The following is a 22,930-nucleotide window of genomic DNA, read 5'->3' as shown; positions in this document are numbered from 1 at the left end:
CACAACTATGATAATGTGCACCATATACTGTATACGGACATTAATGCAGTCTTGAAAGGAGCTGGCTTTGAATTGCCCTTGCAGATGTGCATTAAAACCCAACAGAGAAAAAAAGATTACAGATGTATTTTAAAATGTATTACAGTGCACCATACTGTAGGCACGGGGTATAATCAGAACTGAATAACAGAATGGAATAATGTGTAGCTTTTACAGGGAAGGAAAAGGAATCTGTTACATTTATAGATTAAATTTGAGTTCATCTTTTAAAACATGAGGATATGGCGTATCAGACCTGTGCTGTTACAGTGTGAACCAGGTGGGCATGGCAGGCAGTCACCCTTGCTGTGTGCTCCAGGAGAAGCTCGATAAGTGTAGAGAGGGCATGGCCTGGCACCAGTCCCTCCAACAAAGTCGCCACCAGGCAGACCATCACAGTAATGACCAGCAGGACACAGATGAGCAACTGGGTCTCCTGCAAGCAAACATCACAAAAAGTTGTTTAGGAGGAAAACAGGTTTCTGATACTTGGTATATAGCAATATATAACAATTTTTATGCTACAAGAAGAGATCAGCCTCTCCTATTCTCTTTCATCAGATCAGAAAATTTAAGTATCTTGATTAAAATTTTGTATTTTTACCCTTAATACTTGATTAAAATGGCTACAAAACTTCACTCAGTTCATACCAGATTTGCACCAATACTGGGGTGGGCAAGGTAAGCAATCCTGTAGGCTGGCACCTCCTGGGGAGCTTCTGATGGTATTTGCAGGACACAACCGAGCCTGTTTTGTGCCTTCGGGGCAATAGAAACCTAGAATAAAGGAAACATTTGGTATTTAACAATTTATTTAGCTAAACTACAGAGAATAAAAGCATTAACATTGATTTGTTGGTAGTTTCTTCTACATTGTTAGTTTTTAAAATTATATATCTTTCTCTCTATATATGCATATTGCACCTGGTGGACACGGTCCAGCACACTGCACACCCCACTGGCACTGGGTTAAGTTAAACACTGGTCCCTGAGGGGTGAAATCTGTGCTTCCAGAAACGCAGATATACCCTGCAGCACAAACACCTTGGATCTTACCACCCCTAAGGAAACATACAGTTAGTTAGTCAGTACATAAAACCACAAGATTCACTCCATGCAGCCAGAAATATATGCCTATGCACACATAATTAATTTAGAAGAATCTGAAACGTATGCTCCATTTAACAAATACAAAGATAATAACATCATCTCTTCTTGTTTAATGTTTACTCTGAGTTGATTATGATCATGCACATGAAGGCAGTCATTTAGTTTTGGCAGTGAACCGTGGCTACTGATCATGACATACTTGTGCATTCTGATGTGATAACAGTGAGTGTTTGTCTTTGAGCACTGTAACTGATGATTACAGTGTTCAAAGAGTTGATCATGACAGGAAGGGCAGTGGAGATACAATGTATGTTAAATGTTAAACGCATCATCCGCTGTAATTTGTGATGCTTTGCAAAATCTTAATTACTTGGAAGTAATTAAAAATGGCTAAGAGAACAATTTATGAATAATTTATAAGTTATTAAAATTAAATCTTTGAAAATCTTAAGAACCAGCAATTTTATATGAGCTATGCATTGGTCATATAGAGTTAATATAATGCATGATGTTTAGCCTGCATGCCAACATTTTTGACATAATGACAATTAACATAATGGACGCTATTATAAAGCAATATAGGATTTCTAGGAGAGATGATCGATGACCAAGTTTTAAGAAAGAAATGTCCAACTCCGATCTGAAAATCCAAATCACAGCACTACATAAGATCCATTTAAAACCGCAATAACCTTTCTGAATTATTGAAAGAGATAAAGTTGCTGTCGTGCTCCATGTTTTAATAAACTCAGTTAAAATTATCAGTAAAGCTGATATTGCTGGGTATCTTAATGAACATTTTCTATCAGCTAGTTCTGTTTTTAATGAAAATGTGGTCTCAGAGTTCTAATTTGAATCCCATGTCTTTTTCATCTATTACCTCCATATCAAAAGAACCCATTTGTCTTTAGATCAATTTCTTCAAAAGGTTTGAAATCCATTCATCCAAAAAAGTCATCTGGACCTGCCAATCTGATTCCCCGTCATCTAAAGCTAACAGCTGATGCAACTGCTGAGCCTGTTCCTCATATTATTATTTCTCCAGATTTTAGGGTGATTTAGTGTCCAGACTAATATTGCTCTAAAATCTGTAAAGCAGCCTATGTTCTCCCCTTCTAAAAAGTTTCATTTTAAAGAATTATAGCTAAACTTTCCACTCTTGTTAAAACTCTGGTATTTGCAATAAGCTCTTTGATGGCTTTAGATCAGTTCATAGTACCATAATATGTGTGGGTTACAAATTATGTTGTTAATGCATTTTTCTGCCTTGTTTGTTGATCTATCCAAGGCATTATATTCTCTTAGTCAGACTCGGTTCTCTGGGCCAAATCTTATTTAGAAGCTGAACTGGGGCAAAATGGAAAGGTACTGAAGGCATATACAACTTTTAGAGCAACATATGGTACCATCCAGATTTTGCTTTTTGTTTTTGGAACTGGGGTTTAGGGTATCTGGTTCGATAGTGTATGTATGCTGTTATGTTCCTTTATTTATTTATCAATAAATATTTTTAATTTGTAAATTTATAATTTTGTATTGGTGTGTCTTCTTGGCGTGGTCTCCCTTAAAAAGAGATTTTATTCTCAAGGGACTTACTGTTAAATAAAGCATAAATAAATAAAATAAATAAATATGTCTGTATACACAAGGTGTGCATGGGCCTAGCTGTATGTTTATCTAAGTCAGTGCACTGTTTCTGAATATTTGAGGGTGCAAGACGTGCATGGGACTGTGTACCTGCAGAACTTTCCTGGAGGGCAGGGTGAACACTCTCTCTCTTCCTGTAAACCTCCCAGATCTGAAAGGGTGTATGTCCCATTAGGACAGGGCTGAGGTACCATTGTTCCTAGAAGAAAAACAAAAGGTGGGATAAAACAAAAGCCTTTATTGGTCATCTCATCTTGATTTTGAAATAAACCAAGTGGATTAACATTCTTGTCAAAAGAAAGACATGAGACTAATATTGGTCTCATGTCAATGAATATGTCAGTGAGCTATAAATAAAAGTTTAAATCTTTTATTGTCAAGAGCTTCTTTTCAGCATACCTGCAGGGCAGAATGAATGTGGTGGGCAGGGTAGTGGATCTCCCACTATGGCCTCCTCACAGTAGAAACCAGGTCTGCAGGGAATGCAGCTGTCTGATCCCTGGTTAGGCTGGTACTCTCCTGTGGGACAAGGCAAGGCCATGGAAGAACCTTGCAGACAGTGGTGGCCCTTAGTTGGAATGAAAAAGGTGAAGGAACATCAGAGAAGTGGCACCCAATTTAGCAGAAAATTGATATTAAACTACGTGGCACAACCATTTATTACACATATGTCTGGAAAATAATAGAGAAGACATGGGGAAGTAATTCAGTTGGAGAGAAGTCTATATGTTCAACCTTACCTTGGGACAGAGGAATGCATATGGCGTAGTTGAAGAGAAGTCAAAAGGGCAGTAGAAACCAGCAGCACAAGGACCACTGGGGCTAGCCAGACCATCTGTAGAGCAGTAGTGGCCAGCAGGACAGGAAGAACAACTCTCCATGGACACACCTCCTATGATGGGTGCACAATAGATAACAGTCAGAGAATATTGTGAAGGAGATAATGGGAAGCAGACAGCATGAGATCAGAAGTGGATCTCTTTTAAATTCAAATCCAGCAGCATGGAAATGCCTTTTCATGACATGTGCAAACATTACTGAAGTACCTGTGGAGTTGCGAATGCTGCCAAGAGGGCATGGAATTGGAGAGAGGCACCCTGCTGGACAGTAGTGGCCCACAGAGCAAGGGCCATTCCTGGGGAAGTTTTCAGAGCTGTGAGGGGCTGGTTCCATAGCTCCACCATGGCAGAAATAACCCTGCAAACATAAACCTGGATGGAAAAAAAGAAAAGAAAAAGGTGACACTACCAGTTTGATGCCATGTGAGGATGCAGATGTGAGTATTTTGCTAAAAAGCCAAAGTTTTGTTAAATCAAAATTTTAATCTCTGTTCACCTTGTGGTATGGAGGCTCCATATGCGGCACAGTACAGTCCAGAGGGGCAGGGTGTGCAGGCAGAGAGTGTGTGGGCACCTGTCTGATTGTTGAAAGTACCTGAAGGGCAGGGCTGAGGCAGGGCTGTCCCAGCAGGACAGAAATGACCTAAAGAGAAAGCAGTTACTTTATGTTACTGCAGAAATACAAATTTGGACAATACTGTTGCTATACCTAAAAGTTTAAAAATATTTAATTTGTGACTGACTTAACGTTTATTTTTACCATCCTCACCAGAGGGGCAGGCGGAGGGCTCTTTAGTGGCTGACGATGGACACGTGGTTCCTTTGGGGCATAATAAGCAACGGGCTGCTCCCGGGGCAGGACTGTAAGTGCCAGGCTCACAGGGCTCCTCATGTGCTGAGCCAATAGGACAGCTGTGGCCAGCAGGACAGAGGTAGCCATGGGGACCATTGGATGGAGTGGGACTGGAGCTGCCGCCCAAGCACACATACCTGTAGGCACAAACAGAGGAAAACAAACTGCGTATAGATTTTGGCACAAGCTGCCACTAGCAAAACTGTAAGTGAGGGGAAATCATTCAGCCACAATTTCAAATTATGTTTTGTGTGTGTGTGTTTCTTGTTTTGCAGTACAGCAGAGTGCAGCTCATGGCACAAAGTCTGGCTTTATTAATTCACTCAGGTTAAACTGAATGAAAAAACAGAAGCCCTTAATAGCTAGCAGCAGCCAAGAAAAACGTATCTGAATTGTTCTGTGTTTTAATTTTCCTCCACAATATGCCTAAATGTTCCAGTCTTCTTATTTACAGTCTAATACCAGAAGAGAAAGAAACCAAACTATTGGCAGACACTGAAGTGATTGGAAGACATTAAAAGGCCTTTAAAAAAAAAGTCACTATCCACTCTGAGAAAGAGTGGATTTGAAATTGAAAAGTAGAAGAGTAATAGTAGTGTTTACCCAGCCTGACACGGGAGCGCTTGTGAAAGCTCTGCTATTGCAGGACTGTCACAAAACAGTCCAGGGGGGCAGGGTGTGCATTCATCAACTCCCTTTAGTCCTTGAGCGATGGAGAAAGAACCAACAGGGCAGGGGAGTGGATAGCCAGTGCCTGCAGGGCAGTACAGGCCAGGTGGACAAAGATGACTTCCAGACGAATTTCCCTGAAAAAAGTAAGAAAAAGTTTTAATTATCTAAATAAAAGAAATTTTAAAAAAAAGTGTATCATATGTGATACATGACTTTTTTACACCTGTACATCATCTGTGTGATTTTTGTTTTTCCATACATACAATCAGACACATGCCGTCCTACTGTGAGCAATAAATTGCACATTGTTGCATTATTTAATTTGTCACTAGATTAAAAAACACTTCAGTTTCCAAAAAAAATGAATTTTATGACAATTTATTGTGGTTTAGGCTTTACAGGGTTAGAGTAGAAGAATGTATTTCACTGCAGAAGGTATCCTGGAAATGTGGCTCTTTTTCTTATAGTGTCTATCACACCTGATGGTACCACTGGAAGACCATTTATGACGTGCCAAAAAAGAGTTTTTTCTTCACAAATAAGACTGTAATACTAAGTTAAAGGTTGAAGGTCCCCTAAAATCATTAGGTAAATTTTACTGGCCAGCATCACAGAGGACAAGCATCACCTGATACTCAGTAGAGTTTGGACTGGTTGATCCAGCAGGACAGTAGTATCCTGCTTCACAGAGACCTGTCGGCTGGGATTGCCCAGACTGAGAGCAAAACATTCCTGCAGGCAACATAAATAAAATAAAGTCATCATAACAATAATTAGAAATAAAATAAGCTGTCATACTGGTTATGGTGAAGCAAAATGTTTTTATGTACCAGCAGGGCAGGAGAGACAGGTTTCAGGACTGGACGCTCCGAGGTGGTTCTGCACAGTCCCAGGTGGGCAAGGGAACTCCAGTCCTAGAGTCAGACCTGCAGGGCAGTAGTGACCAATAGGACACAGCACAGGCTGGACAGTAGCTTCACCTGAGCCACATTAAGAAAAAGAATAAGTACACACATTATAGTTTCTTTTTCTTCTTCTTCTTCATTTTGCTGCTAACATATTTCCTCTATTCCTCCTTTGCACAACCCAAACCAACTCTCAGCCTTGCCTCTCTAACCTTGTCTCCAAACTACTGCACCTGAGCTGACTCTCTGATGTACTAATTTCTAATCCTGTCCTCCCTCCCAGTAAAATCTTAGCATCTCTAGCTCTGCCACCTCTGCCTCCTGACTTTTTGTCAGTGCCACCATCTCCACATCATACATCATGGCAGGTTTCACTACCATCTTGTAAATCTTCCCTTTTACTCTTGCCTCTGTCACAAATCCCCTGACATGCATTTCCACCCACTCGACCCTGTCTCTTCTCTCCTTCACTTCTCTCGGGCACAGAGATGCAATTAACAAAGAAATTTAGCAACTTTGGAAAGTCCGTGTTGTGTAGTTTTAAATGTCTTAAGACATCAATAATTAAAACAATTTTGTGATACTGTGAAACAATGTCTCAGTTAGTTTGGCTGAGACAAAGAGACTTTGGATAAGCTCCTCATAATTATAAAGCTTGCTCTGATTATTATAATCATCCAAGAAGGACTTTAAAGAATCACCAGTGAACACAAGTGAATTTGATCTTGCAAATATTTTGGTAGCAAAGTATGGTAATGGATTCCTCTCTGGATTACTGCTGATCCCTGCAGGTAAATCCATGTTTCCCACCTTGACAGTAGTATCCAGGGGTACAGATGGTGCAGTTGTATTGATGCGTGTTGCCCGTTTGAGAGCTAAATGTTCCTGCAGGACAAGGCACCGGTGCTGGTGTTCCACTGGGGCAGAAGAAACCAGCTGGACACACAGCCTGATCTGCTTTGCTGGAGCCCCAGTCACAATAAAAGCCCACCCAGCAATCACCTAGAAGACAAGAGAGTAAAAGAAAAACAAACTTCTATACAGAAATTTACAAGTTACAATGTGTTGTTCAAAGATTTATGCACATAAAAGTTAAATTATTACAGCTGACATTTTGGGGGGCCTTTTTACAGCTTTATTTGAAAGGATAGAGTGAAGAGTGACAGGAAAATAGAGGGAGACAGAAAGGGGAAGACATGCAGCATATGGTCACCTGCTCATCCCAGTTAGCTAAACCGGCGCCCTGACAGTGCCATTCTGGGATTTTCCTACAGCATGATATGTGCTACCATAGAATATTAATATTTTAATAAAGATTAAATAGAGTTCAAATGAATAGATTGAAGTAGCAGAGATATTGCTGATCTTTCTCTCTGACTCTAACAGACCACTAGAGGTACTGCAAAGGAAAAAGGCTGTGATCCACAGTTGAAGTGAATAGTCCCAGTAACATGTGAATATGTGCTGTTGTCTCAGTTTAAGTACAGTGCCACTGGGGGTGTGGTTCCCCTATAGGAACATGTAAAGTGTCATTACAGGATATTAAACAGATCCTTTGCACATCAAAGTAGCCATCTGGCCATTTAGAAGATTTAGCTGTACAGACAGAGACTCTTAGTAAGATCACTTCATTGCTTGTGACGATAAGAATAGAAGAATAGAATAGAATCATCTTTAATTGTCCCACAAGGGGAAATTTGGTTGTAACAGCAAGAAGAAAAACACATATACAAACAAACAGGATACAGAAACATACACAATTTTCTTACATATTTACATCAAGGACAATAGTTATCAACTAATTTAGTCAAAACACTCTCACTGTATCTAATTCTATTATCCAATAAATCTACCTGCTCTGAGACCTTGCTGGCAGAAAATCCCAGGTGGACAGAGAGATCCAGTTCTGTTGTCAGTGGGGTTTGGCACTTTGGCACCCGTCAGACAAAGAAACCCAGCAGCACACGATCCTGAAGGCTCAACCAGACCTTCAGAGCCACAAAACTGCCCTGCCGGGCATACTAAGCACTGACCTGCAAACACAGACAATGACAGATTTCACTTCACTTCTAACAGCAAAACAAGCTCAAGATCAATCAGCACAGCTCTGAGGGTGCTGCATGTGGCTAAAGGTATCAATGTGTGAAGTAAACTATATTAGAGGGCACTAGAATAACACAGCAGAAAGACCGAAGTAACAAAATGCATGTAAACATTCACTCAATGACTCAATATAGTCTTTGATTTTTGTTTTTAAACTATGAAAGGAAGAACAGCAATACTATTGTGCATCAACACAACTCAGACCTGTTTTTGTATTTTTCATATGATAAATAAGCTAAAACTAGAATATCCTATTTGTTTCTGTATATTTTTGTATCGCGAGATCTTCAACGCACACCTCCGGCAGAGCTTCAACAGCATTCCGAGGGAGACTGGGGACATTGAGTCCGAATGGACCATGTTCAGCGTCTCCATTGCCGAAGCTGCTGCATTGAGCTGCGGCCGCAAGGTGGTTGGTGCCTGCCGTGGTGGTAATCCCCGAACCAAATGGTGGACACCAGAGGTGAAGGGAGCCACCAGGCTGAAGAAGGAGGCCTATCGGGCTTGGTTAGCCTGTGGGACTCCGGAGGCAGCCGACAGGTATCGACAGGCCAAGCGGAATGCGGCTCGGGCAGTGACTGAAGCAAAAACTCGGGTGTGGGAGGAGTTCGGAGAGGCCATGGAAAAAGACTTTCGGACTGCCTCGAAGAGATTCTGGCAAACCGTCAGGCATCTCAGGAGGGGAAAGCGGTGCTCTACCTGCACTGTGTATAGTGCTGGCGGAGCGCTGTTGACGTCGACTGAGAAAATTGTCGGGCGGTGGAAGGAATACTTCGAGGACCTCCTTAATCCCACTGACACGTCTTCCGGGGAGGAAGCAGAGTCTGGGGATGAGGGGTGTGACCCACCGATTTCCGGGGGCGAGGTCACTGAGGCAGTTAAACAACTCCTTGGTGGCAGAGCCCCTGGTGTCGATGAGGTCCGCCCCGAGTTCCTGAAGGCTCTGGACGTTGTAGGGCTGTCTTGGTTGACACGTCTCTGCAATGTTGCGTGGAGATCAGGGGCAGTACCTGTGGACTGGCAGACCGGGGTGGTGGTCCCCATCTTCAAGAAGGGGGACCGGAGGGTGTGTTCCAACTACAGGGGGATCACACTCCTCAGCCTCCCCGGGAAAGTCTATGCCAGGGTGCTGGAGAGGAGGGTTCGTCCGCTAGTCGAACCTCGGATACAGGAGGAACAATGCGGTTTTCGTCCTGGTCGCGGAACACTGGACCAGCTCTTTGTCCTCTCGAGGATACTTGAGGGTGCATGGGAGTTTGCCCAACCAGTCTACATGTGTTTTGTGGACCTGGAGAAGGCATTCGACCGTGTCCCTCGGGGCGTCCTGTGGGAGGTGTTGCGCGAGTATGGGGTGTCTGGCCCATTGCTACGGGCCATTCAATCCCTATACAACCGTTGCAAGAGCTTGGTTCGCATTGCCGGCAATAAGTCGGACTCGTTCCCGGTGGGTGATGGGCTCCGCCAGGGCTGCCCTTTGTCTCCGGTTCTGTTCATAATTTTTATGGACAGGATTTCTAGGCGCAGCCAAGTGGCGGAGGGCTTTCGCTTTGGTGGCCTCAGAATCTCATCTCTGATTTTTGCGGATGATGTGGTTCTGTTGGCTTCATCGGGTGAGGGCCTCCAGCTCGCACTGGAGCGGTTCGCAGCCGAGTGTAACGCAGCGGGAATGAGGATCAGCACCTCCAAATCTGAGGCCATGGTTCTCAGCCGGAAAAGGGTGGAGTGCCCACTCCGGGTCGGGGATGAGTTCCTGCCCCAAGTGGAGGAGTTCAAGTATCTCGGGGTCTTGTTCGCGAGTGATGGGAGAAGGGAGCTGGAGATCGACAGACGGATTGGGGCTGCGGCTGCAGTAATGCGGACGCTGCACCGGTCGGTCGTGGTGAAGAGGGAGCTGAGTGTAAAAGCGAAGCTCTCAATTTACCGGTCGATCTACGTCCCTACCCTCACCTATGGCCACGAGCTGTGGGTAGTGACCGAAAGAACGAGATCGCGGATACAAGCGGCGGAAATGAGCTTCCTCCGAAGGGTGGCTGGCCTCTCCCTTAGAGATAGGGTGAGAAGTTCGGCCATCCGGGAGGGGCTTAGAGTAGAGCAGCTGCTGCTCCACATCGAAAGGAGCCAGCTGAGGTGGTTCGGGCATCTGGCAAGGATGCCCCCTGGGCGCCTCCTGGGCGAGGTGTTCCAGGCATGTCCCACCGGGAGGAGGCCCCGGGGCAGACCCAGGACACGCTGGAGAGATTATATCTCTCGGCTGGCCTGGGAACGCCTTGGTATTCCCCCGGACAAGCTGGAGGAGGTGGCTGGGGAGAGGGAGGTCTGGACCTCTTTGCTTAGGCTGCTACCCCCGCGACCCGACCTCGGATAAGCGGATGAAGATGGATGGATGGATGGATGGATGGATATTTTTGTATCTAATATATAATAATTCCTTTCATATTAATTTCTTTAACAAATGCATTTCCAGATATGCAAATTATCAAAAGAACCTCAGGTCTGAATAATAGTTGATTAAATTACCATAAATCATGTGTCTGAATCAAGCATTCATTGCCATATTTAGACTTCAATCTAAATTAAATAAATACAACAACTAGCCATGAATGCAACATAACTGCACTTGTCTCTATTTCCTATAAAAGTTCTGTTATTTTACCTGCACTAGTGAGACCCTGCAAGGGGCTGTAGCTGCCTTTGGGGCACGGGAGTGGCTGATTGTGTGGACTCTCCTCCTTTGGACAGAAATAACCAGCTGGGCAGGGCAGAGGGCTGGAGACTCCGGCAGAGCTCCCTCTGGTGGGGCTGGGATTCAGAGGCTGGCAGTGGAACCCAGGGGGACAGGGATTACACTCGTTCTGCCCTGGCAAATCCTGGAACCAGCCTGGCAAAGACATTCAGACAGTGAGGATATCGTCAGAAATGTCAGTTTTGTGTATTAACATTTTGATTACCAAGAGGGCATGGTTTGCAGTCATGTTTGCTTTTTCCTCCAGTCTTATTTTGGTAAAAACCAGGCGGGCAAGGTGAGGGGGCACTGCTGCCCTCTGCACAGTAGTGGCCTGCCGGACAAACACCTCCCGATACACTTGACATTGGAGTAGCAGACTGGGATCCCTCTAAGCAGTAAAAACCTAGCAGTAGAAACATTTAAATGTGTTCAAGTCAAGCAGGATAATAAATCATTTGACATAACATAATAATGAGCATCACTTTTTACCTGGCGAGCAGGGTCCAGACACTTCAGAAAGGCCAGGCTGTGAACAGTAAAAGCCAGGTGTGCAGCCTCGACACAAAGAATGATCAACAATGCCGATCTGCTCACTGAAAGCAGAGGTGGAATTTGAATTGATCATAGGTCATCTTGACTGTAAATGGATTTGATTACATATGAAATAATTCAAATAATACTAAAAGGCACACAATGGGCACTATTTAGCCACCAATATTGGACTATTTGTGTTGTTTTACATCTTCAGATCATTCGATGTTAATTGAGGTACTGAAAGATGTCCACCTGAATGTTCCTTTTGGGCATGGTTGTGGTACAGATGTGCCTGCAGGGCAAAAGAACCCAGGCGGGCAAGGGAATCCTGTCACATTGTCTAACGGTGAAGGTTCACTGGCTCCCTCGGCACAAACAAACCCTGCAGCACATTGCCCAGTGGGGGTAGTCCTCCCTTCAAGCAAATATAAATTAACAGAGTAGAAAAGTACATATATTTTTCCAACAATACATCAATACATTTAAACAGCAGTTGTCTGCAAGAAAGATCTGTTGAACGAAACAAACATGGCCAGAGAAATGTACCTGTTCCTCTGCAGTACATCCCGGGGTCACACTGTAAACACTGCCATTCCTCAACCAGTCCTGATATGTTTCCATAGGTCCCGGATGGACAGGGATGCTGATATGCTGATCCACTGGGGCAATAAAACCCTCTCTCACATGGAAGTGGAAGAGTCGTTCCTGACAAGCACATTTCAAATAGGAACATTTGCAATCATTTCTTAGAAAACTCGCCCCAGTTAAAAGGTTACATCTGGGCTCCAGCAGCTAAATGCTTTGTCGTTCCATCAGCTTTACCTTGCTCTTTACAATAGAAACCAGCAGGACACGTCTCGCAGCCGGCTTGACCTCGTCTGAACTGGTAGGTGCCAGGAAGGCAGGCTGTCTGTCTGGCGCTACCCTGAGGAAACCATCAGAATCATTTTATTAGATGTTATATGCGGAGAACAACATGTATCATCAGTTGTAATCGTAGTGCAACAATATCAGTGGACAGAGTCACAGCACAGGGACTCGGATGAAACACCAACCTGCTATATTAATGCACTAGTCATGAAAAAATAACAGAGCTGAGGAGGGGGGGTTATGTAAAGACATCACATGCAATATTCATTGATGACTGACAGTAGCTTGAAGCCTGACACTACACGGCTGACCTTCTCACAGTAATGACCAACTGAGCAGGCATGTTGCTGTGGTCTTTCAGAGATCTGTCCCTCAGGACAGTAGTAGCCTTCTGCACAGGGGCCACTTGGCTCAGCCATTCCTTGCTGGTGACAGTATTGACCTGGAGGACACAGCTGGCAAGCCTCAACAGTGGATCCACCAAGGGAACCTGGTGGATAATGTGCACATTGTAGTTAAACTGTTTATCTAGGAGTGATGGTGACGCATTCGTGCGCGTAAGGGTGTGATAAATTAAGAAATCTGAATTTTAATGAAATGAGCAACATAAATTGATTAAGAAGACAAAACTGTTGTTTTGCACACCCACGTGCACAGGGCATTTGCTCACTCAAAAGAAAAAGACTTTAAAAAAAATCACCATATCACTTTGTAATTAAAGCCTTAAATAGATTACAATGTTATTTCAATGCAAAGTGCATCCCAAGTCCCTCATCAGTTTCTAATTCATAACTGTACAAAGGAGCTACAGCATATAATAATAGGATTCTAGTTGTCTGCCGCAAGACAAGAATACAATTACACGATTAAGCCACTTTGTGACTGCAATTATTCATAGGCGCCCAAGGGGGAAAAAATGCTTCAGTGGAAGTTTTCATATTTTTCCACATGACTGAGCTGCAAAGGTATACACCAGTTCAAACAAGGACGTCAGTGGGAAAACTGATGATGTTCGGAGCAAAGGGGATTAGGTTTTGTTTTTCTCAGTTTTACTATTTTGATTGCGTACTCATTCATCATCAATTCATGGCCTGGGTACAAGCCAGGGATTACTGATTTGTCCTCAGTTGCTTCTCCTTTTTGATGGAAGAGAAATCACAATGCACAAGCTTCTCTTTTGTTAATGAAATCAATAAATGTACTCAAAGAACAATGTATTTGTTATATTACTCACAGATTACAGCTACATAACAAAAGTGCAACAGCTCACTTTTTACAGTTCCCAGAGGGCAGGGCAGAGGAAGCTGGATTCCAAGGGGGCAATAGTGTCCTGTGGGACAAGGGTTGGCGTGGGGTTCAGAAGAGCCTCTAGGGCAGTAATATCCAGCTGCACAGGGTCCTGCTGGAGCCTCTAGGCCAGTCTGGTTGCAGTAAGAACCAGCCTCACAGGAGTGAGGGTAAGCAGAGCCCATAAGACAATAGAAACCTGAAAAAAAAATCAGCCAGACATTGTCCCTGAAATGATAACACTTCAACAAGAGAAAGTTTCCAATTAACTAAGTGATCCCTCCAGGGACAGAGGGTTTTCTCACTCTCAAACTTTTATTCTCTGCTTCTTCTGTTTCACACAACTACCCTCACAGCTTTTCCTTTACGTTTGAAGGAATGTTATTACTTGCAAATCTGTTCTTTTAGGCTCGTATATCAACAGTGTTACTTTTATGTGCCTCACCACCCAGCCATCTGCAGCTCTTTATCGCCCATTCGCTCTACTGTATTGTAAAGTCACCTTGTTATGTAAAGTGACGGGAGATGGAAATGAAGTCTATTTAAATAAAATCGAATGCCCTTGCCATTGGTTTAAGGTGGGGAATTTGAACCTTTCAGAGTGAGATTTATTTGGGGGGTTTTGTGCTGCCACTAATGTTTTTTTTAGTGCGCTTATTTGACAAACTAAGACAAACTCTCCTTATTTATAGAGCAAGCCATTAAACACTAAAACTAAGCATTCATCATTCAAACCACTTTAATGTGATTTAACATTTCAGCCATAATTTTCTGACCGAATCGCTAAATAAACCGAGACTAAGCGGGAATCAAACCAAATTACATCACACAACCTGCACCAATCAGATGAAGTAAGTTGTGTGTCTTACCATTTTCAAAAAATTAGGCTATCATGTCTGAGCAATGAAGATAACTAAAGTATCACCTTAAGTGCATAAGTTCACTGCCAGGATTTACCCACCCCTAGGGCATATATCTCCTCTGTAGGTGGAACACGCATACTGTGGCGTCTTGAGACTCGGCGGTGAATCAGTCACAGTCTGATCTAAATCTTCCCGTGACACTGCTGCTGCTTTGATCCCACTAGCATCTCTCCCTGTAACACAACATGGCAGATAAAGCATGAAGAATAGTTGAGTTATAATCTTTGTCTACCAGACAGGACGCCAAAGAGGAGCCTCATTTTTTTTCTCTACAATGCCTAATAAACCATTTTGTCAGGGGCGGACAATGTAACATTGTATGGCAATGATTAATTGCAGAATACTTAAGGTCAACCATGAAAAGCCACTGTCTTGTGGGATATTTATCACTACTTCTAAAGCTCTGCACTGTGGTAGACCAGTTTGAGCAAAGTGATGTACTGCCCTTATAAACGACGCATATGGTGTCTTTACAAACAGGAGAACACTATATTTTATCAGAATTACCTGAGTTATTAAAGCAGGGCAGGTTTTGCATCCAGGTGGCGTTCGTCCTTATGGTGGAACCCTCTAGTATTTTCAGAAGACAGCTGGACAAAGATGAGTTAGCTCGAGGTGTGGGACTATCTGCACCTCCAGAACAGAAGAACCCCGCAAAACACAGACCTAACACAGAGAGGAATTAGAAAAGACTCTAAAGCAGCTGCTTATGAGACCCCAAAAAGTTGTTATGGGCAGAAATTCAGCAGACATGACTAATGGGAGCTGTGCAACTCCTGAATCTGCACTTAGGGTACTTGAGGTAAAGCTGAATAATAAAATATTGTATTCAATAGACAATTTATAACAGTCTCATGACTGGTCTAATTCTCCACCTGTGGGCTGTGAGGCTCCAGGATTCAGGCAGTATTTCCCTGGGGGACAAGGACGGCATTGGGAGAGAGAGAGTGCGCCGAGCTCGGGAAAGAAGCTGCCAACAGGACAGGGTGTGGGAGACCCACTTCCCTGAGGGCAGAAATGTCCCATGGGACAAACATCTCCATAAGTCTGGGAGACAGGAGAAGGCTCAGTGGATCCCGGGGAACAAAAATGTCCTGTAGTAAACAATGTGGTTAGACAACTCACAGAGGACGCTGAAACATTTACAGTTTAAAACATTGTAGGAAAACTGAGTTATTCAGTGGAAGCCACAGCTTAACATAGCACAGGCATACAGCAAAGATATAGAAAATCCAATCTTTCAGTTGTCTGACAAGAATTCCCAAGGTGATTATGGGCTGTCAGACCTGGGCTGCAGGGTCCAGACGGCTCTGTCAGAGCGCTGCTGTTACAAAAAGAGCCAGAGGGGCAGGGGGAGCAGTCACTTAGGGACGTCCTGCCAGCTGATGGACTGACGTGGCCGATTGGACATGGAGATGGCACGGAGGAACCTTTCAGACAGTAAAAACCTAGACAAGGTAGCATGTCTCATTTAATAATTAACATCAGTTTAAACATCATCTGTTTGTCTCTTTATAAAAAAATGATATAAAAATAACATATGTGTCATTTTTGCATTACCCGCTGGACAGCTGTTACAAGCCGGATGTCCAGACAAGGACTGAAATGTGCCAGGAGTACAGCCAGTCGGCTCCGCGCTACCACGCGGGCACGCATAGCCAGGTGGGCACTGGTGACCTGCCAAGCACATAATGAAAAATCCAAACTGTCATTGTTTACAATGAAAACAAAATTTGAAAAAAAAAAACAAAGCAGAAAATGATAGTGCTGCCATGACACATCCTATTAATTTCTTTTATGTACCAATTATGCATGAAATAAGCACATCTCGTGTATTTTCCCAGGCTCAGTGTCCATGGAAACAAAGCAATGAAAAGGACAGTGGCTCTTATCAGTATTACCGCTGTACAACAATCCTGTGGGAGGAAAGGAGAGCAGAAAGCGGGCTCAGCAGCAGGTGCTTTGTCTTGACAGACATGAGCTTGTGGCTATTTATAGGTTCTGCCCCATTTCATGCTCAAATTAGCAAAACATCTTTATAATAAAAGGTAAAAAGGCAACAAAGAATCTCTAGGTGCACGTGTAATATAACAGGAGAAGGATAGTTTATGGGCGGGATAAAAACCGAGCATCTTTTACTATGTAGATTATTACAGAAGCAAGCCTCAAAGTAGAACGTTATAGTTAAAATGACAGACAAAAGAGCTGATTCTAGTTAAATGGCAAATTTAAACGTGTAAAATGAAAACAATCTGGTTATTCTAGTTAAGACAACATATGTTGTCTCAAAAAATGAAGGGATAAGTTGAAAGTGAGCAAAAGAGATAAAGTTGGCCTATACTGTATGTGATCACATGCTACATGAAAGTGCAAAGACCACTGTTAAGCCTGAGTTGACCCGCAGTGATGTGTACTCCACCTGGCTGATGTCCAGACGCTGATCCTGCTGGACAGAACCACCCAGGGGGACAGAGGAGGTCAGCAGAAGTCTGAGCCCATGAAGGGCAGTAAGAGCCTGGGTAACAAGCTTCACAGTCCGCCTCGGACTCAGCCGCAGACCTCGCAGAGAAGGTGCCTGAATGGAGAAAACAAATGATCATGGAAGTACATAGACACAGACAAAGAAAGACAAAAATACAAAAGACACAGCTTGGAATAACTGTCATTTTTCACACTGAAGTAGAAAAAATGACAGTAGTAAAAATGCCAGTAGCAGGCTCCATTAATTCACCTGGTTAAGTAGCTAGCTGCTCATCATGACCGCTTTATTGGACTGCTGTTGAGTTTTATGACCTTCTCTAAAGTTCTGGATAAATAAGCCATTATACTTTACCTCTGAGAGCTTTATGTCATTGTATACCACCTTTGGAGACAGTGTAATAAAAACCAAGCGTATTTGTAAAATGCTATAGCTGATGCTGTTGATGAACATATTCATCATACAGCTTTATCACAAAACTTTCAGAGTAATCGAAATAATTTTGTCCTTATTTTTTCCAAGGTCTTTCTTGACTGTCTCTTGTTTTCTTTACCTGGAGGACATGGGCTGGGCTTTGCACTCCCTCTAGGACAATAGTAGCCTTCAGGACACACATCTCCATGGAACTGACCCAGGGTTGATTCACCAGGAAGTGGGGATGGAGTTAGGATATCTCCTGTAACTGAGACAATAGACCTTTATTGGATGTCATTACTCATTAGGTAGGTGAATGACCTAAAAGGCCAGAGCCATTTTCTGCAATCACAGAAAGAAAAATAATAAGAGATGTAGTGGGGACTGGTAAATGTTTCGTGAAGACCTTCTCAGCTGTGCTGAGTCAAAGGGCATGAAAATGTTAAATAAAACCTGGAGTGCACCGAAAGAAAATTCTGCACAGAAAGATATTTTTCAAGCTGTGTCAGATGACCTTAACTTTTTTGTTGTTGTTGTTGTTGTATTTCAAATACCATTACTAAAAAAAACTAGTTTTGCATGTTTTATGCATTTATTAACACTATGTAAAGGGCAAGAGGAAGAAAACTGTCACCTGTGGTATTACCCCAAGGCGTGGCAGATCTGGATCCTTCTCTGCAGTAGAAGCCGGGGTTGCAAAGCCCAGATGGGAAGGAGAGACCATCCTTGGCACAGAAGTGGCCTGGCAAACAAGGCTGACATGCTTCCAAGGAAACCGCTCCTGGCAAACCAAGTTCATACATTTATTATAAAATGGAAAACTAAAAATAAAAGTTAAACATTTCAACTCCACATGGTAGTTATCTTAGGAGACACTTAACAGTTTGTAACTTAAGCTACTGTAAGTCTGGGTATAATGTTCCAGTGTCAAAAACACTGAGTAATTAGTCAGTATTACATGTCACCTTCTATGGAGCTGAAAGTGCCTGCAGGGCAGGGAATCATGTAGCTGGTACCCTGTGGGCAATAGGACCCAGCAGAGCAGCGGCCTCCTGTTGGGTGATCCTCTGGTTGGGGAGAAACAGAACCCTGGATACAAAGGTAACTAAGTGCAGAGAGATGATGAGGATAGAGGTGATTGCAAGGGGTATGTGGGATTAAGGAAGTAATAGATAACAGAAGGACAGACAGGATGAGATGGAACATATAAGGAGATTTAATTACAGAAGGGGACGGTATAAAAATATAGGGAACGAAAATTTCTTTCTTAATCTGGCTGACCGCTTAATGAAGTGTGCGTTTAGTTAGCCTGTGTTTACCCAGCAGAGCAGACCCCAGTAGGAGCAGCCAATCCAGAGGAACTGCAGTATCTCCCTGGAGGGCAGAGCTCACAGTCTGACTTATTGGACAACCCCATCTGCCTGCTGAGGGTGCCAGCTGGGCACGGGAATGCTACACCATCCTGCGTTCCTGTAGATAAATACGTATAATAACTACAGATTGCCCCTGAATACACATCACTGAACAGTTTGTAAAGACCCCTCTTATCTTGATTATGCTCTATAATGGTCATTTACATAATTAAAAAGCCATTTTGTGTTAGTCTTCTATTAGTGTGCGCACAAAACAAGAGCAACACTATATTTAGTATTTGGCACTCATGTCACACATATCTTTATTTTATTATGCAAATGATAACCTTGTACATTTCTCATGAATGTATTACAGCAGTGATACTAATCTTCACCTACCTGATGGGCAGTAATGTCCTTTAGGACACAGCATGGGAGTGTGAGTCCCTGACACATGCCCAGTGTCAACATCCACTAAGCCAACACAGAAAAATCCTGCAGGACACTTAACACAGTCTGGCTGTAAAGAAACAAATGATGCAGAGTTTTCTACACATTACATACAAAATGATAACTACACTAATATCAGCAGATGTTAGAATTGGATGCCAGCCTCACAATAAATAAAAACCCACCTTCTGTTGCTCATATATAGTTAGTTATTAACCTTATTCCAGATTTACTTTTTTAAATATTTTTCAAAACAGCATATCAGCCTATATATGGCTTGTACACGATCACAGTCATGACAGCTGTATAGTATGTGCACTTTGCCTATTAAAAATAAGCAACCATTCATCTTCATGTTTCTCACCTGTCCTGGTAAATTTTGGTAGGTCCCTGGCAAGCAGGGTACCTGTCTATCAGAACCAGGTGGGCATCTGCTTCCAGGTGAGCAGGTTTTTGAATTTTTTTTTCCGCCTGGACAATAAGAGCCAGCTGGGCACATATGAGAAGGGAAAGAGAGCCCTCTGGTGTCACACATGAAACCTAAAAACATAAGCAACACTGTTAAGCAGATACAGATGTAATATGAAGGTATTATTACCCTATAATTACCCTTCACTTACATTCAAAGAATGTAAGTGAAGCTTTATCTTCTTGAAAATGCAACCATTTCCAACCTGGAGGACAATGCAGGCAGTCACTAAGATGACTGTTTCTGGTTTGGTTGCTGTAATGACCTGGTGGACAGGGAACTGGTGCTGTTGAGCCCTGGGCACAGTAATGACCTTTAGGACATCTGTCACCTGTGACCCCACCATCCTCCGGTGTGCGTGACCAGGCCCCAGAGACACAGTAATACCCTGCGCCACACTGACCTGATGGAGCACCTTTCCCATGATGTGCACAGAAAAAGCCTGGTTTGAGAAGAAATAATGTTGATATCAACTCGAAGGGAATATTACCACCAACAACACCAGGAAATGAAAATGAATAAAAAGTACTGTATATGGTATCAGTTTTAATGGAGAGAGACAGAATATCAACCAAAAATCCAGAAAAAAAACCCTGCATTGCATAAAAGCTATAACATTACGTGCATGATATTGAGTGAAATGGGCATTTCATCCTCAAGCAAAACATGGCTATTTTTGGTAAGAGGTTTCCTCTTTAGGTTTCTTGGCTGCTGTTACCTTGGTGGTATATTTTGTGTCACTGCTGGATGACCCATCCACAAATCATCTTAAATGTTATGGCTGAGAAAAGGAGGTTCCTGTGCAAAATGTTGTGGTACATGTCCCTGCTAAGTTGCCCTGTACCCTTAGAAGAACATGAACCCAAAGCATAATGTTTCTACTTCCATGCTTCACTATGGGGATGATGTTCTTTGTGTCATAGTCAGCATTTCTCTTCCTCCAAACACAGCAGTTTGAGTTGAGGCGAAGAGCTCAATTTCGGTTTCTTCTGACCTCAGCACTTTCTCCCTAAGCCTTCTCTGAAACATTTAGATGCGCACTGGCAAACTTAAGATGGGTCTGTAAATGTGCCTTCTTGAGCAGGAGACACCGTAATATATTACCAGTGTTGTTCTTGGTGATTGTGGTCCCAACTATCTTCTGATCATTAATACACTCCTCTCATGCAGTTTTGGTCTGATCCACCATCTTTCTCATGATCATCCTCACCCCATGAGGCAGGATCTTGCATGGACTCCATCTGACATGCATTTTATATATTTTTTTTTCATTTCTGAAACAGTTATCACCTCCTCACGAAGCTTCTTGATGATGATCTTGTACATCTTGTCCCTGACCTCCTTTGAAACCCTCTTTGGCTGAGATCAAGAGTTTCTGTTTCTGATTGATTGATTGATTGATTGATTGATTGATTGATTGATTGATTGATTGATTGATCTGTGACAGCCAGAATTCTGGCTGTGTTGTATGGGATCTAATATCTATTTCCCTCAATAACATGCAATTCATATGTGTTTTATACAGTTTTATACAAATACTTTTTTATAATGTATTGTGTCTCTCTCCATTTAAATGAAACTACCATAACAATTATACACTGTTCATCTTATTTTAAGTGAGCAAAATATACAATGTTAAATTACACCCTGGGCCAACTACTTAACCTTTAATACAGTGACATTTAATTGCCATAAATGATGTGTGACCTGGAGGGCAGGGAAGACAGTCCTGGGGTTTTGCCATCTGAGTGTGGGGATTGATAGTTCCAACTGGACAGGGGTACTGGTGTTCGGCCCAGGTCCCAGATGGACAGTAATGACCCACTGGACACTCATAACTCTCTGTCAGAGAGCCATTAATTGTGCCAGGACAATAAAAGCTATGCAGACAAAAACAGGATTGAATAATTTATCTTGTAGCAACAAAACTTGAATGTAATTGTGTATACATGTATATACAGTATAAAAATCACTCATGCACTACTCTATGTACAGTTACAGGTCTTGGTTATTTTTCTGTATCTGTTTACAGTCTCAAGTGACTGTGCAAGGCTGATAAGTGAGTTTACCCCTGAGGACAGGCACTGCAGCTGGCTTGGCCATCTTCTGTGCTGATGGTTCCCAAGGGGCAGTGCTGAGGAGCCACAGAGCCCTCAGAGCAGTAATAACCTGGTTGTGTGAAGACAAGAGTCATGAAATAGATGCACACTGAAGCACAAACTAAGACATGCACAATCCACAGGAGAGAGGCTTTGATTTCCAGTGTGAGTCGAGTAGCTGCTTATGTGTAGCTCTATTATAATGAAAGAGTTTTGCTTACCTTTTCATTAAACTTGCTTATGTGAACTTTAAACCTCCCAATCCATTCGCACTTCCAACAGTGTTAACGCTGCCTGATTAAATCATCCAGACATTTCTTTTTGTTTTGTTTTTTATATTTGTTTTTAATCTGTCCTGGTATATTTTATTTTGACCAGGTTCTGCTGGGTTTTTGAATAGTAAGCTACAGATGCAAGGGGATCTGATCACCTTTTGGGCACGGCCCTCCGTGGCTGTCTCTCAAAGGAGGTTCAGGACGCTCTGCACCCCCAGAGCAGAAGAAACCTTGCCAGCATTTTCCTGAAGGTGCCGAGAGCCCCGCAGCATCACAGTAGTAACCTGGGAAACATGGCTGACAGTCCTCCTGAGAGGAATAATGATAAAAACAAAGAGGGAGAGGGATTAGGGAAAGAGAAAGACAGCCGATAAGAAAAAGAAAAACGTGCTTTGTTGCAATATTAATATTGAACTACACATCTACTTGCTATTACAGTGAATGACAGAAATAATCATGTAAGTTACTGTGTAAACAGTTTTTCACAATTGCTAAGATCCATTCCTTAAACCCTTAACGACGTATCTCAAAATTGTAAACAAAAAACCGCAATGAAACAATCAAATCATCCACACAATCATCAAAACAAAAACACTGCTCAGTATTCATTATGCACCAGAGCAAAACCCATTGTTCAGGACACGGAGTTCTCATGTCTCATGTTGTTTTTAAGTCTTGCAAACTTTATGCGGCTAATTTATAAATGCATAAAAATGATTCAAATATTAAATAAAAGCCATAATGAACAAAATGTTGAGCTTCCTTTAAGATAACACGGTAAAGAATCAAGACGACAGATTATGGTGGCAGAGAGGATGTGCTAAGATTAGGTTGTTCACTTTGTTCTACATCCAGTAATCACACAATGTATTCTATATGAAGTGT

At 42.6% G+C, this 22,930-nt stretch overlaps 1 protein-coding gene and 1 long non-coding RNA gene across 2 annotated transcripts; both read right to left on the bottom strand.

Annotated features, from left to right (window-relative positions):
• Positions 1 to 1,042: 1,042 nt before the first annotated feature.
• Positions 1,043 to 3,254, bottom strand: LOC146694008 (uncharacterized). The gene is made up of 3 exons (XR_014914849.1): positions 3,196 to 3,254; positions 2,887 to 2,995; positions 1,043 to 1,100 (listed from the first exon to the last, which is right to left on the bottom strand). It is a non-coding gene; the product is annotated as an uncharacterized LOC146694008 (long non-coding RNA).
• A 12,798-nt stretch (positions 3,255 to 16,052) lies between these two features.
• On the bottom strand, positions 16,053 to 20,095 carry LOC146694007 (uncharacterized). The gene is made up of 9 exons (XM_085478684.1): positions 19,867 to 20,095; positions 19,567 to 19,742; positions 19,152 to 19,272; positions 18,720 to 18,870; positions 18,366 to 18,505; positions 18,029 to 18,181; positions 17,540 to 17,668; positions 16,922 to 17,082; positions 16,053 to 16,184 (listed from the first exon to the last, which is right to left on the bottom strand). The coding sequence occupies exons 1-9, from the start codon at positions 20,093 to 20,095 to the stop codon at positions 16,053 to 16,055; spliced, it is 1,392 nt and encodes a 463-aa protein (XP_085334810.1).
• Between the last annotated feature and the right edge of the window lie 2,835 nt (positions 20,096 to 22,930).

The sequence above is a fragment of the Copadichromis virginalis genome, linkage group LG14 (assembly GCF_057382275.1).
Source record: "Copadichromis virginalis isolate Kocher_CV1m ecotype Utaka linkage group LG14, C_Virginalis_male_GT1.1, whole genome shotgun sequence".
Classification (NCBI taxonomy): Eukaryota; Metazoa; Chordata; class Actinopteri; order Cichliformes; family Cichlidae; genus Copadichromis; species Copadichromis virginalis.
Note: the sequence above shows the minus strand (reverse complement) of the source record. Positions and strands in the feature narration are given on the sequence as shown.